General features: G+C 44.1%; 1 protein-coding gene across 2 annotated transcripts; it reads left to right on the plus strand.

The window, feature by feature from the left end:
- Window positions 1–1,381: 1,381 nt before the first annotated feature.
- On the plus strand, window positions 1,382–17,639 carry CYS1 (cystin 1). Of its 2 annotated transcripts, XM_061622785.1 has the most exons (4): window positions 1,382–2,226; window positions 8,607–8,659; window positions 9,290–9,367; window positions 10,848–17,639. In XM_061622785.1, the coding sequence occupies exons 1-4, from the start codon at window positions 1,876–1,878 to the stop codon at window positions 10,939–10,941; spliced, it is 576 nt and encodes a 191-aa protein (XP_061478769.1). In that variant the 5' UTR covers window positions 1,382–1,875; the 3' UTR covers window positions 10,942–17,639. The 2 variants fall into 2 exon arrangements, with proteins under 2 accessions (XP_061478769.1, XP_061478770.1); XM_061622786.1 differs by lacking the exon at window positions 9,290–9,367 and having other exon boundaries at window positions 1,434–2,226.
- Window positions 17,640–17,858: the final 219 nt, after the last annotated feature.

The raw sequence follows: 17,858 nt of genomic DNA on the forward strand, positions 1-17,858 counted from the left end.
TACCATTTTGAAGCTAAAGGAAATGAAGTACACTGAAAAGTCTCTGAAATATATAAATCTGCATTTTTCAAACTGCAGAAATAAACTTTTATTTTTGGCTATACTTCACATCACACATCTGGTGGGTGAAGCCCAGCACAAAATAAAGCCAGCTAGAATTAAGCAGTCTTAATTTAAAGTGCATGACTTCCCCCAAAGAATCCTGGGAACTGTGGTTTTCCCCTCACAGAACTCCCAGAACCCTTAACTACAGTTCCCATGAATCTTTGAGGGAGGTCATATGCTTTAAATTTGTGTTGGATATGCTTTAAATGTATGGTGTGGCTCCTCCACTGATAAAACAAGTGCAGATATTTGTTTTATTTGTACTACATAGAGCTTTTCCCTAGCTACTGGGAATATCAAGCTGGCTTGCAACTGTCATATACTCTAATTATAGCCCTATTTTCAGATCTGTGGTTCTGTTTGCAATCATTAATGGAAAGCACTCTGCACATTCTCAGACACTTTGGTTCATCATTCAATCTTCCAGGGCTAAGTACTGGACAACCAAGCCAAGCTGAAGGCTGACTCAACTGTGGAGCCTGATCCTATACATGCTTACTCAGAAGCAAGTCCCATTGTGCAGAAGCTTAGAGGAGGGATAGGGAACCTTTTTCAGACTGAGGACCACATTCCTATCTGGGCAGCCTACCAGGGGCCACATGCCAATGATGGGGAAGGCCAGAGGCACAAGCAGGCAAAGCAACAAATGTAAACTTTACCTTTGTACATAAGACTCCTTTCTACCCACACTCAACCACCCCTCTCCATCCGGGCCAGCAACAGGCATTAAAGAGTTCAAGGACACATTCCAGCACGGCAAAACCACTCAAGAGAGGAGCACTGCCGTGTTGGTGAGGGGTGTGGCCTGGGGAGAGAGGGTGAGGCTGGGCAGGGAATGCAGCCTGGGAAAAATCTCAAGACCCAGAGAGAGATGCCTAGAGGGCCACATTTGGCCCAGGGCTGGAGGTTTCCCACCCCTGGCTTAGAGTGTCCTGACCTGATCCGGATCAGTGAGGCCATTCCAGAAGTCCCAAATGGAACATCATGCCTAACCTAATCATTCTCTAAGTCACCCGGCCTAGAAAATATTATTAAGACGCAGTTTGGCAATATTTTAAAGACATTTAGCTGAATCGCTATGCTACTTTTACAAGGAATTGTATCTTTCAGCACTAGGGAATATATGAGAGAGAGAGAGAGAGGCTCCGCTTCTCTTGGTTGAGCAGTGGTTTGGACCCTTCGAATACTTTCCATGGCATTTACTTGTGATCCCTGGAATATGTTTATTTTGTCATGGTTTCTACTCACCCAGAATCCACGACAGATACGATCTGTGAGGATTGCCTTTTTTGGATTTCCTTCTTTTAAGCAATATATCATGAATAATATTCGTTGAAAAATATTTATTCAGAGCTATTTTTGAAACTAGCCTCATTCTGTGGGAGAAGGTTACACCCATTGGGTTTCTTTCAAGGCCAAATTCTTGGAATTAAAAAGGGGGGGGGAGAGAAAATAAATCCAACTTCAGTTTTCTTTCTTTAATGCGCAGGAAAAAGCCGGAGCTGGATTTCCAGTTCATTTGCTTGCCACTGTTAGTCCTTATGTCTTTTAAAAAATAACTCTCTCAACGTTGTAATCAAGGGATTAAAAAAAAAACTAGGACAACAAGGAAGAGGCGAGGAAGCAGGATCCCACCCCTCTCCTGCAGCCGCCCGTTCGGCGCCCGCTCGCCCGCCCAGACTCAGCAACAGTTGAGTTCTGGAATTAGAACGATCGGGATGTAGGCGCGGGAATAGGAAGCAGCCGCGAGCCACGGTGCGGCCCGCTGCGATGGGCACAGGCAGCAGCAGAGCGGGGAAAGCGCGCAGCCCTGCGAGGCACTGGAGAGGCCCTGGGCGGGGCAGCGGGAGCAGCAGCGCCCCCGCCAGGCAGGGCCACGCAGAAGAAGAGGCAGAGGCGGCGGCCAGATGCTGCAGCCAAACGCCCACGCACACCACTTCGCCGTCGCTGGGGGAGTCCGATTCGGACTCGGAGCTCCTGGACCAAGTGCTGGAGGAGTGTGACGACGAAGGGCTCTTGCAGCTGCCTCGTCGCCGTCCCCTGTGCCTTGACGCTGGGGACTTCTGCTCCCGTCCGGCAGGGGGCAGCGTTGTGGATGGCGGGATCCACCGGGACCAGCAGGTAAGCGGAACTGGCCGGTGGGGAAGGCAGAAGAGTACAGAGGCAAAGGGGGAGTGTCGGAGCTGGGGGATTTTGCGGTTACCTAGGAATTACTTATAGGAAGGCACCAGGGGTGTAGTCCTTAGGGGTATCGGTGGTCTTAGACAGCTTACTTTTTTGGGAGCAGGTTCCCTATGTTTCCAGCATCCTATGAGCCAATCAGCATGAAAGGGGAGCATGTTAGCCACTGAGAAGAGTCTTCTAACATGCTTCCTTGCCCTTTCCTGCTGAATGGACGAATCAGAGTGAAAGGAGGTGAGTCAGCCAGTAGCTCACATCCTCCTCTTTCATGCTGATTGGTTCCTAGGGACCTCTGCTGTTGTGGGGTGGCAGAAGACATTAACAAGGATCTCATTCTCAGCCCAGCAGCAAAAAAAAAAAAAAAAAAAGGAGGGGGGGACATGGCACTGACTAACATGAAGGGACTCTGCACTTCTGAATTTACCACTGCCCTACTGGAAGGCACTTTGCAGTGCTGCGCCTCGTCAGAAGCATCTGTAGGTCCTCACTGACACTCAACAACGAAGCTCACTGGCTGAGGCTGGCCTTGGGCTAGTCATGTTGGCAAATTGTGCATCATATTTTTAATGTTTTTTATTTATAAGAATATTTGTAAATTGCTGACTCATAAAAATTATGGTGATGTACAGTAAAATCAAAACATCACAAAATTATTTTTGTTATGTGCCTTCAAGTCGATCACAACTTAGGGTGACCCTATGAATCAGTGACCTCCAGTGGCATCTGTCATGATTCACCCTGTTCAGATCTTGTAAATTCAGCTCTGTGGCTTCCTTTATGGAATCAATCAATCTCTTGTTTCTTTTTCTACTAAGATTATAAAATAACCAACAATGAATCAAGTTCATTTTCTAAAAACACGGCAAAACAAACATGTTTTCAGCAGGCAATAAAATAATCATCATTATAGGTGCCTATCTGATTTCAGTAAGAACCATGTTCCATATTCATGAAAAGAGCTACAAATGAAATAAAAAAACAAAATACTCAAAGATTTAACAAAGAGATGACTTGTCTGGGGCACCCTTTGCTCTAAGGCTGCCGTTGGCGGTACATTCTCAGCAGCATCTTATTCTTGCTCAAGGCCTGAGCGGTTTGACAGAACAGGGGTGGGGAGCTAGACAAGGCCAGATCGTTATATCTTCCCCTACCTCCTTGGGCCAAGCTTAATAGGTGGGTGTAACCGCCCACTTTTCAGTCATGGAGGATAAGACTTATCAGTGGTTACTAGCCACAATGGCTATGCTCTGCCTCATAGTTGAAGGTGGCATATATTGATTGATTGATTTGATTTATATTCTGCCCTTGCTCGCAGTAGGAGCCCAGGACAGCCTTTGAATACCAGTTGCTGGAAACCACAGGAGGGAAGTGTTCTTGCACTCAGGTCCTGCTTGCCAGCTTCCTATAGACATCTGGTTGGTCATTGTGAGAACAGGATGTTGGACGAGACAGGCCAGTGGCCTGATCAAGCAGGCTGTCCTTAAGTTCAGTCTCCTGATATCACAGTGATATCAGGTGACCCTTTTTCGTGAACAAAAGGAAAGGCACAACCTGCAAAGTGCCAATGATCAGCTGATTGTCAGGTCTTGACAAGCCCCTTGCAAAGAGCTCTGCAACCCCCAACAATTAGCTGATTGTCCAGAACAGGGGTTCCCAAACTGTGGTCCATGGACCACCAGTGGTCTGCAAGCTTCATTCAGGTGATCCACAGCATGTATGTAAAAATACAATAACAAATCATACAGTACCTAGCACAGTGCATTACAATTGCTACAACAGGCGGAAAAATAATTAAGTGGTCCGCCAAGAGCCTCATCAGTTTTCAAGTGGTCCATGGGGGAAAGGTTTGGGGACCACTGCCCTAGAATAAATTCTAAGGGCTCATCCCTTAGGGTAGAGACACATTTACTGTTGTACCGGTTCAAGTGTGTCTCCACCTCTCTTTTCTGAAAACAGGGCACACAATGCCAGTCAAACTCCACCCCTTGTTACTCTAAAATTTGGTCAGATCAGCTCAAGTGCATTTTTATTTTATTTTTAATTCAGCTTCAGGCAGATTTTGCAACTGATTGATAGATCAACCCCTTTGTCTTCCAGGTGTGGCCAATGGCAACGCTTTGCTGTAGGCTCAGGCAGAGAGAGTGATTGGCCCAACACTTTGCTGTGAGCCATCCTGAAAGGGCTGAAGTCAGCAGTGGGGAAGAGAGGTGTGGCCAGCCAAGGGCAGAGTCACTTCAAAACACATCCAGAAAAACTATTCTGGCTGCTTTGGAAGTAAATAGTGTGCCCACAGCCTCAAATTAAGAGTTGCTTATAAGTTTGCAGCCTATGTATGTGTTGCAGCTGTGGTTGCCAACTGGTAAAGTTGGTTGTGCACACTGAATGCACCACTCAGGTGAGTGAAACAAGTATAACATAACAGGGCATTTTGCAATCAATTGTATCATCTACTTTTGATGATTAAATTAAATGAGAGTTATGACTAATGCCCGGTTATCATTGTAGCAGCTGTTATTAGCTCCTTATTAGACTGCACAGCACCTTCCATTTCCAGAGTGGAGACGACAAAATTATAGCGATATATGTTACATTCCTACAAAAAAAAAATTCTTAATGCATACTTGCCATTGCTCTTTGCTGCACCCTTTTCGCAGGCCCTTTTTCTAAAAGAAATAAATCAAACATTTTGACTAGACTGTTTGTCCACATATATCTTATGTATTATTTTGTGGCACGCTGATGGCTTTAAAAAAAGAAACTCCCAACTTTTTTGGTTTTTGGAGGTTCTTTGCTTAGTCACCAGGAGGCAATTATAACTTATCACAGGCGACCAGGTTAGTGGCTATGTACAAGCCTATGTTATAATTGCTTTTGGAGTTGTACAGTACACACTTTGCTTTGCTATCATTTGACAGGGGAAATATTTCTTTCCAGAGGTTTGTTTGGGGCATTTGCCAACCAGCCATGGCAAATGCTATCCACCAGAAAATGCTGCGAATGAATTTTAGGTAAACTTGTTTACATAAGAAGCTGAGATATACTGCTTAATGTACCTCTGAATTCTAGTTTCATGAAAAAGATACTGATACTGTTTGTTTTAGCATAAAGTGGGGCTGTGAGCATACTAATCGCCTACAGCAAAACGTTTCCATTGGCCACACCTGGAAGGGCAATGGATTGATCTGCCGATCAGTTGCAAAATCTCTTGGATGCAATTTTTTTTAAAAACAAACCACACTCAAGCTGATCCCACCAGGTTTTACAATAAAAAGTGACAGGGTTTGTCTAGCATCATATGCTCCCTTTGTCAGAAAAGAGTTGTGGATATGCACTGGAACCGGCACAACATTAAGGCTGTGAGCACACTGGTCGCCTACAGCAAAGCGTTTCCGTTGGCCACACCTGGAAGGGGGAACAGGTTGATCTGCCAATCAGTTGCAAAATCTCTTTTAAGCTGATTTTTTTTTTAAAAAATGCACTCAAGCTGATCCCACCAGGTTTTACAGCAAAAAGGGCACAGGGTTTGACTTGCATTGTGTGCCCCCTTTTCAGAAGAGAAAGGTTGAGATGCACTGGAATGGTGGAACAGTGAGTGTGTCTTTCTCTACTCTTCATGTGTTTCTACTCTGATCCTTAGTAAGCCTTTGTGAAACAATGCCACCTTGTGGATACCTTCTTATTCCACTCCTGGCTGTGCTCTATATTGTGTTCGACAGATTGCAGATATTCTGTGGTGCCATACGAATAAATAAAAATTAAAGCGCGATGCCTCAGGGATCTCTCCTGTACAAGTTTTGCTGAAAGAAGTAGAAGCTATGCAACAGCATCACGGTACTAAATAGATTGCACCCTGTGGCTGTGAGGTTATGTGCATGTGTGGGCCAGCAGCACAGACATAATGTGGGGTCTCTCTTCACAGTGCTTAAGAGCACATATTAGCAGAAAATGGGAGGACAGGTATTGTGGGAAAACAGGGACACACGGTGGAGATTGTGTTGCTGTTCATGCTCTGCTCAGGTGTTGGTAATGTTACAGGGATCTAACTCTGGCAGGACTCTAAAACGAAAGAACAGGGTATCTGACCTACGTCAATGGAAGAGGGAAGGGGAATGCGGGTGCTATGTAAGAAGGCCGTGCACATTTAATCCATCGTGCCTGAATGCAACACAGAGATGTGACACGGTTGTTCAGCTCTCACATAATCATGGTTACGACATCAGAGACAAACCACCTTAACTGTGGGTAAAGGACACAGGATCACAATCTTTAGCCATGGATGCTAATTAGGTTTCCCACACAACCAGGATTTGTTAACAAACATCATACCCTGGTTTCAAATCCTGGGGAACCTAGTTAGCACTGACTCCAGCAAAGGTTGGATCTGATGTATTTGTTAGAGCTAAACTGAATGTAACAGGAGGAGATTTGGATCTGCTGCTGAATCTCCTTAAAGCAAAGGGTGGGTGTCGATTTAAAGTGCATTAGGGACTGGTGTTAAGGGATGTTGATCACTTTTCCAATCCTTTCTCCCCTCCAAACAACTCAACTGTTTTTCTCCTAGTGGGGCTCTGTTATTGGAGATTTTCTAAGCAAGTGTGGCACTCAGTTGTTTTATTTTGTTTAACAAAATTTATATACTGCTTGATTCTTAAAAAAAAAACCTCTAAGCGGTTTACAAGGAAAACATCAGGGCAAACAGAGACAGAGTATGCTTCCAGACAACATGTTTATTGAGCTTTTGTTCTGATCTGTTTGCACAAAATTTGCAGGGAGGTTGGACAATGTCAGCTGTTTATTCTGATTTGTCTGCAGGGAGGTTATGCAATGTCGGGGTCAGGCAATGGCTCTCCCACACTTGTCCAGTCTATTTTCCTGTTACTTTCCTTACTGTAAAAAAAACAAATTGTGGGTGAAGGGTGGGGAAGTAGGTTTTGTGCAAAAGCGCCAAATCCATTTTAATTGCACAACCTGAATTTGCTGGTATGCAACTGAATCCTGTCCACAAAACAATGACCATCTGGAAGTGCCCCAAAGCATACTTCCAACTACCCCATTTTATTTTGTGTGTCAGGAGGGTAATGCAGATGGGTGCGGTGGAACAGCCATCTAAACACAAGGGGCAATGGAGGCATTCAGGGATGGATGCTTAGCACTTGCCATTCACGGGAATCTGGGAAAGAGAGTTGTGGATTGGGAAGGATCTACCACTTTCTCTCAGATGGAGTTAACAAAACGGATGGAAACACCCTCATGTATATTCAAGCAGAATGCAGTGTTTACATGTGTTGCCTTCACGGAAGGAGAATTTTTAGCAGACATGATATTCCAAGAGACTGAGGGGTGGCGCTTGGGCTTTCATCACAGGCTCTGAAATCAGGTGAGAGGAAAACAGCTGGGAGAAGCAGTTTTAGGGACGAAAGTCCAGCAAGGAAAGGATTCAGTGCCTGCCCACCCTCGCATGCAGCACTTAACCATCTGTATCTTTATAGAAATTTGACTCAAGACATTTATTTTCTTATTTGTTGCATTTATATACCGCCCCATAGCTGAAGCTCTCTGGGCGGTTTACAACAATTAAAAACATTAAAAACAAATATACAAATTTTAAAAAAACAATTTTTAAAAAGCAATTTAAAAACACATGCTGAAATGCCTGGGAGAAGAGGCAAGTCTTGACCTGGTGCTGAAAAGATAACAGTGTTGGCACCAGGTGCACCTCATCATGGAGATCATTTCATAATTTGGGGGCCACCACTGAGAAGGCCCTCGCCCTTGTTGCAGGTTGTGTCGCCAGAGTGTCTACCTTGGTCCTTAGGAGTCAAGGAAACGGAACAGAATTTGCCTTGAGGAGCTGAGAGTATGCAGAGAAGCAGCCCTCTCCCAAATCCTTAGCGAGGGTTAAGAGAGACCAAGCAAATATGCCTTCTCCAGCTCGCTTTCTTCCCCTCCCCTTCCCTGGTCATCTTCCCAAAATACTTACCTTTAATTTGGGCTAACATGCACAGATGTACTAATTATTACTTTCTCTTTTCTTTCTCAGGATATAATGCTTTAACAGTAATGACAATCTTCTAGTTTGCTTCAGCAGTGCCCTCTTCCCCCCCCCTTTCCTGATAACGACATCTGAAATGCTTACAGGAAATTACAGGAATGTCAGGGAGGCCCAGCTACATCCCCAATGCAATATTTATTTATTTATTGCATTCACTGTGTAGTTAAGGGACATGACCATCATTACACAATTTAATAACAGGAGTGAATCTGCATTTTCTTGTGTGACAAAGGTACTTACCCATGTTGTGCTGCTCTTTTGTTTCCAGGTCTTTTTAGCAAGATCCGCTCCAGGTCTAGAGAGCAACAACTTTGCCAACCAGTAAGTTAATAAAAACTTACTTAATAAAAATGACAATAACTTTGGCTGTGAGTTTTGTTTGTTTGTTTATACTTATATCCCACTTTATAGCCCTGGAAAGCTGTCAATGCAGCTTGCGAAAGATTCTCTCAATAAAAATCACATTCACATCTGGCGTCAGGAATAAAATGTCCCTATGGTGGCTGGACTATTCAGGTGGCATTTCCTGCCCTCACCCTTGTTCTTCCTTGGTGTTGCCCTTTGGTTGCCGTCTACTTGGCAGCAGAGCCCACTGGGGTCCTGTGAGGCAACACACATTTCATAGAATAATGGAGTTGGAAGGGGCCTATAAAGCCATCAAGTCCAACCCCCTGCTCAATGCAGGAATCCAAATCAAAGCATTCCCGACAGATGGCTGTCCAGCTGCCTCTTGAATGCCTCCAGTGTCAGAGAGCCCACTACTTCTCTAGGTCATTGGTTCCATTGTCATATGGCTCTAACAATCAGGAAGTTTTTCCTGATGTCTAGTCGAAATCTGGCTTCCTGCAACTTGAGCCTATTATTCTGTGTCCTGCACTCTGGGACAATCGAGATTTCTCTTTCAAACAGTTCTCCTTGTATTCTGAGCTCAATTTTATTTAATATTTAAAGGTGGATTGTAAATATTCTGAAGACCGCTGAGCCAAGTGAGTGGGCCTGTGAGCAGCTGACACTCAGCCTAGGATGGAGGCAAGTCTTCCCTTGCTGGCAGTTAGCACTTGCCAGGCCATCACTAGAACATCACAATTCTCCCTCGCAAAAAAAGGAGGGAGCACAGTTTTCACTCCCCTGGTTTCATCGGTTGCTTAAACATTGTCTGGCAATCTTCCCACCACAACACAGCTTATTGCAAATGTGCACATAGGAAAGGTTCTTGGAGAGAGCAACTTTTTAATGGCCACTAAGCGTGACTGGAATGTTGTTGTTTCTACTATTGAGCAAGAGTTGGAGAAGTCCACTTACCCAGAGGCAAACTGGAGGAGACTAAATATAATCAGAATGTTGTTGTCTTAGTGCAGAAACATACTCACTGTTCTGCCGGTTCCTGTGCATCTCCACCTCTACACAAAGCTAGTCAAACCCTGCCCCTTTTTACTGTAAAACCTGGTGGAATCAGCTCAAGTGCATTGTTTTTAATTCAACTGTGAAAAGATTTTGCAACTGATTGGCAGATCAACCAGTCCCCCTTAAGGTATGGCCAATGAAAACACTTTGCTGTAGGCAACTAGTGTGTTCAGAGCCTTAATTCAGATATTGAGTGGTTTTCCCTGAGGAGGGACAGTCATTTTCTAAGAAACCTTTTGGGAAATTTGGAAATCAGCTTGATAATAAATCTTCATAGCACCCAGTGGCTTTGCCTTTATTTTTTTAATCACTCTGCTGTGTGATACAGCTTTCCTTTTGCCTCTAGAATGGATTGGGAAAAGATCTAATATTGCTCTTCAGACATTCTCAGTACAGTTTTCCATGTCTTGCTCAGAGAAGGGACTCCTATCATAATACATTCGTTTACTGACATTGAATTGAAGAGGTTTCTACAACAATTTTGTTTTAGCATGGTATTTGATTTGATTATTCTTCCAGAACAATTTTTTCCTCCCTCCTTGATATTGCTGTCCCTGCAATATGCATGAACTTCTCCCTCAGTTAAATTAACTATGTCCAATGTATTGTGTGGTGTAGTGGTTAAAGTGTGGGACTATGACCTGGGAGACCAGGGTTCGAATCCCCACACGGTCATGAAGCTCCCTGGGTGGCCTTGTGCCAGTCACTGCCTCTCAGCCTCAGAGGGAGGCAATGGTAAACCCCCTCTGAATACCGCTTACCATGAAAACCCTCTTCATAGGGTCACCATAAGTCGGGATCAACTTGAAGGCAGTCCATTTATATTTAATGTACTGCTCAGGTTCCAGAGGGCAGATATATTCTCCTCAGACACCCACATTTCCCTTTCAAACAGTTCTCCTTGTATTCTGAGCAATTTTATTTAACATTTAAAGGTGAGCCATAAATATTCTGAATAAATGTTTATTTTTAAAAGCTGTGGGGGGATGAGAAACGAGTGATTCGAAGGAGAAACGGAGGAAATAACATTTTGATATCAGGGTGCAGAAAAACTGGACCTCTGCTTAGTTCTGTTTTGTTTTGTGTTGATGATGCTTTTCTGCAGGCTCCCACTCAAGCCTGAGAGGCAAGCCAAGATATCCTATGATTACTCTGAAGAGGAGCTGATGGCAACAATTGAGCAGGAATACTGTCGCTGAAGATGGTTGTGAGCTCTACCAACTGTGACCTGTGAACAAGCTCACTAAGGGGTGACTTAGTTAAAACTGCAGCATTTCTCCAAAGGGTGTTTATTCCAGAGTGGGGTGGGGTGGGGGTGGGTGGAAAAGCAAGAGCAAAGAAGAGGGACTGCCACTGCTTAAGGTGGCTGGCGGAATCCTCATTTTTTGAAACAGTCTGGCCCAAAGGAGACGCTGCAGCAGAGCTCTCTCTGCCATGATGTCAGAAAGCGGCCATTGCGGGGAAATAGGGATTCACTGAGTTCATTTGATAAAACAGGTTTCCAAAGTGTGCATGCACACGCACACACAAGTTTTCCTGGCACCTTAAACGTTTTGCTTTGTGGAAGCACCATCACCTTTGTCCTCAAAACTCTTAGGAGATGTGCAGCAAAGAACTTCAGTGCTTGCTTTGGACTAGCTACACTTTGCTTTTGCTTTCCTGTGGGCCAGCTTTGATCCTTTCTAACCATAAACACTAAACTGCATATTATAAAAATATATCTCCCCAGCAGATATTTACTTCTTTGTAGTTATAAAGCATCCTTGATATATGGAATGTATCAACAGGGAATGAATCAACCCTCCATCCGTACTACGTGCAGGTTCGTATGGGAGTGTACCATGGTCCTGCCTGGGAGCTGTAATTCCCAACGGGAAATGTCCTAGGGAGAGGCAGGCATACTTTTCCCCACTCAGGATACCCCGTGATCATTTTAGAAAAAGCCCAACAGGGCAAGCTCTATTGGTCCCTTGCAGAGACCAGCACAGGCGAAATATCTCCTATACAGACATAGCTGAAATGTTAATAATGTCCATTGGATGCTGTTGGACTGCCAACAACTTGCAGGTGCTCCACCTTCCACATGCAAACTGAAGGCATCTCCTGCTCCCCTGCCCCAAGACCTCTGTAAACTTGCAGTGACCTTCATGTGTGGCAGTCTGCACTGGACGTGGTGGTCGGATCTGGAAAACAGGAGAGTTATGTGCCATGTCCAGCTTGTGGCCCTACCTGGATTGAACATGGCTCAATAGCTTCCTGCGATTGTGGCCTTGTGGGTGGGTGGGTGGGGGAACGCTGCTGCCATAATGGCAATTGTTGTCACAACAATTGTTGCCATCCAGTGGATTTCAGCATTTTGTCACCCAAGTGTGCCCTTGTGTGTTACCAAGAACACTCTGGTCTCGTATAGGGGAAAAGTGACTATGTGAGCCGCCTCTTAGTACAGGGATGGGGAGCCCATGGACCTCAGGATGCCGTTAGGACTATGGCTCCTATCATCCTTGACCATTGGTTATGCTGGCTGGAGCTGATGGGAGTTAGAGTCCAGGAGCTGATGGGAGTTAGAGTTCCTCCTTCATCTGGAGGAACAGAGGTTTCCCTCACCCTTCACGTTTGTTGCAGACAAGACAGCCTCCTTGCAACAAGGCTGAGCATTATTAAGGTGGAATAGCTTTCAAATCATTGCTTGGCTGTTAGCATTGGAGCAAAATAACAAGTAAGAAAAGGATATTTTCATTTAGCACAAAACTCTAAAAGGAAACAGAACAGCATCTGGAGTTGTGCAGAATTCCAGTACTTTACTGACACCACAACATGATGATCTCTACTTTTGGTGTCTTCTATCTCTGTCTTCTACTGGTGCTAGACATAGGTCTTGTAGGCCTTTACTGTTAAAATTAGAAGAAAAATGTACTTGTGGTCAACAGCACATGCGCTGGAGGAAATTGGAAAGGGTTAGGCAAACTTAAAACACAAATGTTAATGGAAATATTAGCATATCGCTGAAACGGTATATTCAGAAAGTAGCCCCCCACTCATACAGCAAGTGCCATGGGCTAGATTTTAACTTTGGATGATACCTGCACATCCACACTTTTTTACAAATATATACCCATTATGCAGATTTAATTTTTAAAAGGTTAAGTGTCTGATGTTTAAGAAACTACATTGGGTGGATGTGTCACTCTTGGGGGAAAATGTAGGATTGCCAAACATTCAAGGATTGCCCTGCAGTATTCAGGAAATGACTTGGAATATATATATATTCAGACATATTGGGATGCAAATATCCTTTTTTATTTAGTCTGTGTTTTCATATATGAAATTAAGACTGATAGAATCACATATGCTGTTTTGAAAACATGCCTACTCAAGTCAAGTGCTAGGTGGATTTCTCCAGTAATTCCCCAGGAACTGTTTCCTTTAGAATGGAAATCACGTTCCAGATGCCAGTCAACTGCAAACAAACTTCCCTTGCCTAAAAACACACTCTTTCATCCCTCTAAATAGGGATCCATTCCTCTAAATATCACCCTGCAAGTTAAACCCCTTCGTTTCAAGCATCCCTTTGAAAGAAATTACAGCGGCTATGAGAAAGTGTCAGATTTCTGCCCATTCTCAGGGAACTGCTGTTCTTCATATTATCAAGATGTATTTTAATCCTACTCTAGCAACTGGCTATATTCTAGAACAATCTCACCAAAGTACCAATAACGTACAGCAATAGACAGTTTAATAGTATCATTTGCCTTTTCATTTCTTCATGAGTTGCCTATTTTCCTTGATGTTTTTGTATCTCTGTATATCAGGAATAACCTTTTTGGCAATATGATTGCTGTGTAAGAGTGGCTATGGGGGAAGTTGGAGACCTGGCTGAATGGTGTACCCACTCCATGCCCTCCTTAGCAAGTAACTCCTAACTGTGAAAATGTTTATATAATGCAAAGCTGCTGGGACAACTGAACAAAACCTGAGGCATGCCCCAAGGTTAGATATTTTCTTGAAATACATCAGACTCTTTGTAAAAGGGGCAGAATAAATTTCAGGTGAGCAGAGTGGTGGATGGTACCACCTTGATCCAGTGCTAACCCTATAGGGTAATCTGGTATCACTGGTAGTCCTGTCCTGCTTCTCTCTTTGCTTGCCACCACCTGTGTGTCTGTCACCTAGGGCAAAGGATGCGGGCTTCCCACTGCCCTTTTAGTGGTCTGCTCAGGAATAAGAAAACAGGCAGCTGAATTCCAAGTCTCTTACTTGACAACTTCAAGCAGTCTTGATCCCCCAAACATTTTAACAACCCAAATGGTCTAGCAAAGAGGGGGGGGACACCTTGAGTATGTCCGGAAATCAGTACAGCGCAGCAATCCAATTAAGCAGTTTATTCAAAAGGAGTATATATTATTATTATTATTATTATTATTATTATTATTATTTCTTAAACTTATATACCGCCCGACTAGCAATAGCTCTCTGGGCGGTTAACATAAAATACAATAAAATTACAGAATCTGATACAACAAGCATATAAAAACTACACAATCTAAAACCAAGTTACAAACATTTAACTAAGATTAAAATGCCTCAGAGAAGAGAAAGGTTTTAACTTGGCGCCAAAAAGATGATAGTGTCGGCGCCAAGCGTACCTCCTCGGGGAGACTGTTCCACAATTCGGGGGCCACCACTGAGAAGGCCCTAGATCTCGTCACCACCCTCTGGGCCTCCCTATGCGTTGGGACCCAGAGGAGGGCCTTCGTAGTAGACCGTAGTGTACGAGCCGGTTCGTATCGGGAGAGGCGTTCCGACAGATATCGTGGTCCCGCGCCGTATAAGGCTTTATAGGTTAACACCAACACTTTGAATCTGGCCCGGAAGCGTATTGGAAGCCAGTGCAGGCGAGCCAGCACAGGTGTTATATGCTCAGACCGCTTAGTTCTTGTTAGCAGTCTGGCCGCCGCATTTTGCACTAGCTGTAGCTTCCGAACCGTCTTCAAAGGTAGCCCTACGTAAAGCGTGTTGCAGTAGTCCAAACGCGAGGTTACCAGAACATGTACTACTGATGTAAGGTCCTCCTTACTCAGGTAGGGACGTAGCTGGGCTACCAACCGAAGTTGGTAGAACGCATTCCGTGCCACCGAGGCTACATGAGCCTCAAGTGACAGGGAAGAGTCTAAAATGACTCCCAGACTACGAACCTGTTCCTTTAGGGGGAGTGTAACCCCGTCCAGGACAGGGTATATATCCACCATCTGATCGGAGAAACCATCCACCAACAGCATCTCAATCTTATCAGGATTGAGTCTCAGCTTGTTAGTTCTCATCCAGTCCATTGTCGTGGCCAGGCAACGGTTCAGCACATCGACCGCCTCACCTGAAGAAGATGAAAAGGAGAAGTAGAGCTGCGTGTCATCAGCGTACTGATGACAACGCACTCCAAAACTCCTGATGACCGCACCCAACAGCTTCATATAGATGTTAAAGAGCATGGGAGACAAAACCGAACCCTGCGGGACCCCACATTGGAGAACCCATGGTGTCGAGCAATGTTCCCCAAGCACTATCTTCTGGAGATGGCCCGCCAAGTAGGAGCGGAACCACTGCAAAGCAGTTCCTCCAACTCCCAACTCTGCAAGCCTCTCCAGAAGGATACCATGGTCGATGGTATCAAAAGCCGCTGAGATATCAAGGAGAATCAACAGAGTTACACTCCCTCTGTCTCTCTCCCGACATAGGTCATCAAACAGGGCGTCCAAGGCTGTCTCAGTGCCAAAACCAGGCCTGAAGCCCGATTGAAATGGATCTAGGGAAAGGGGGAGAAACGGTGAATATGCATGAAAATAAAACCAGAATATGGTTCTCTGTGTTCCTACGCTAGGCAAGCTAGCATAGTGAAACGTATTCGCAACAGTCAGCTCTACAGTCCGCAGTTTCTGGCATCAGTTGCAGGATGAGGGGGGACAAGAGGGACCCTGTCAATATTGACGGTCTTTTGTGCCCAGCCAATTGCAGAACCACCACTTACTTCAGAGAAGAGACCTTGACACCTTTGGGAAAGTGGGAGATGGGATGGGATGAAAGCGTTAGCAACCATGCCTCTGTTTGGGAAATGGGAACTTGGCAGGAACAACATAACCTCTCCGCCTGTCATGATGCAGGCCTAGGGCCACTGGGAGTCATTCAAAAGGACAGGCTGAGGGAAGGCACAGCCACAACACAAGCAGGTACTCATCCCCATTTTGCTTAATGTCCAGGACAACTTTGGCCTGACAAATGATGATGATCACATGTGCACTCACTCTTCTGAAAACACCAGTCACTTTTTCAGTTTTAAATATGGCTTCACTGCTCAGTAGCACGGTCAGCTGTGATGGTGTGTGCAGTTCTGCTCTGTTGCATTGTGTCCGTTAAGACTCATGAATAAAATTGCACAGAGGTTTGTGTCTGATTATGCTTCTTAGCCCCACCACTTCATTTGTGCTATTTTAAGGTAAGAGAAAGCAAGAGAGTTTTTCCCTAACTTTTCTCACTTGCTCTGTCAGGCTCTTAAGCTACAGTTTGAAAACATCCTATAGGCCTGGGATGGAGAGCCTGTGATCCTCCAGACGTTATTGGACCTCCAAGTCCTGTCAGCCCCAGACAGCTCAGACAATTGTCAGGGATAGGGTTGCCAGTTCTCTAGGTTTTGCCCGGAGACTCCGGTTTTGGGGGATCCTCTCCAGGTGAGTCACCTTAATCACTGGACACTTAGCTTTCATTTTTTTTAAAAAATTCCACCCTGCAACTTCTGTTAGTACCAGCTTCTCTAATCCTTGCCCTTTCAGGTTTTTAGCCAATAAGTGAAGTCGGGGTTGTGATTGACAAGATTTATTGACCCCCAGGCAATTGCTAAACCCACAGTTTCCTGCTTGTCTCACATCAGGAATATATAGCTTTCAGCAAATTCTTCTGTACAGGATTGGGACTTGCTTCAGAGTATACATACACAGGATTGCACTACAACAGAAGATCACAGCAGGATCTTAGTAGGCATAAAAGTGTACATGCAGGGTTTTTTAATTCCTTGCAAAAATGGCATATTATACATTTTATCTTTCAAATAATTTTGAATAGAAGTTTTAAAAAGTGTACATGCTGCAGTGTTATACTTTTCTAATTAAGGAGTCAAACAACTTTAAATTTTACTGGACTGTTGAAGAGGGCAGTTTATTTGTCTTATTCATCATCTGTTTTGAAAACCTTCTCAATATGAAGCTTTTCTGGAAGTAACTGCAATGCTAATCCCACATACCTGGGAGCTAATCTCATTGCATTCAGTAGGACTTACTTTTGAGTAGACATGGTTAGGATTGTGCTGAAGATCAGTGGAACTTTTGAGTAAACATAGAAAAGGATTGCGTTGTAAATCTCTCCCCCTCCAATCCTTTTTTTTTATGCAGTTAGGCCTGGTGACTTAGGTGTCACTGCTTTTATTTGGAAGAAAACTAATACTTATTTTTTTAAAAAAATATTCTGCAATGGCCAACTGGTTTTGACAATAAACTATTATATGGGGTCTATGTATTTTTACATCTCAGGGTGTGTCTATATGGAATATTTCCAACAACCCTGTGAGGTACAATTGGAAACCAAGGCAGCTCACAACAATAAAGCCATTTAAAAGCCAATAACCATAAAACAAGTATAAAACAGTTGCAAAACAGCATAATGTGGCATGATTCTGAATCTTGGATTGGGTGAGTGAACTTCTTTATCACTGAACTGCAGTTCTGTGCATGCTTCCCTGTCTGAATAAGCCCCATTGAATACATTGGGACTTGCTTCTGAGTAAACATATATCTTCACAGGTTGTGTAAATAATAAACATCTTTGACATTCATGCTTATATAAGTATTTCTTCATACTATGTCTTGATATGTATCTGATTTCACCCTACAGTTGTCATTTATTATTTACAAATTATTATTTCCTCTACATTTTAAGTGCGCCCTTCTTCCTTGGGGTGGTCATGGTCCCCCTCTGCTGTTTTCACCCTGAGGGACACATTAGGCTGAGAGATGGTGTGTAGCCCATGGTCACCCAGTAAGCTTTGTAGCTTATTTCCATTTTAAAATTTAATTAA

This window comes from Rhineura floridana, chromosome 4 (assembly GCF_030035675.1).
Source record: "Rhineura floridana isolate rRhiFlo1 chromosome 4, rRhiFlo1.hap2, whole genome shotgun sequence".
Classification (NCBI taxonomy): domain Eukaryota; kingdom Metazoa; phylum Chordata; class Lepidosauria; order Squamata; family Rhineuridae; genus Rhineura; species Rhineura floridana.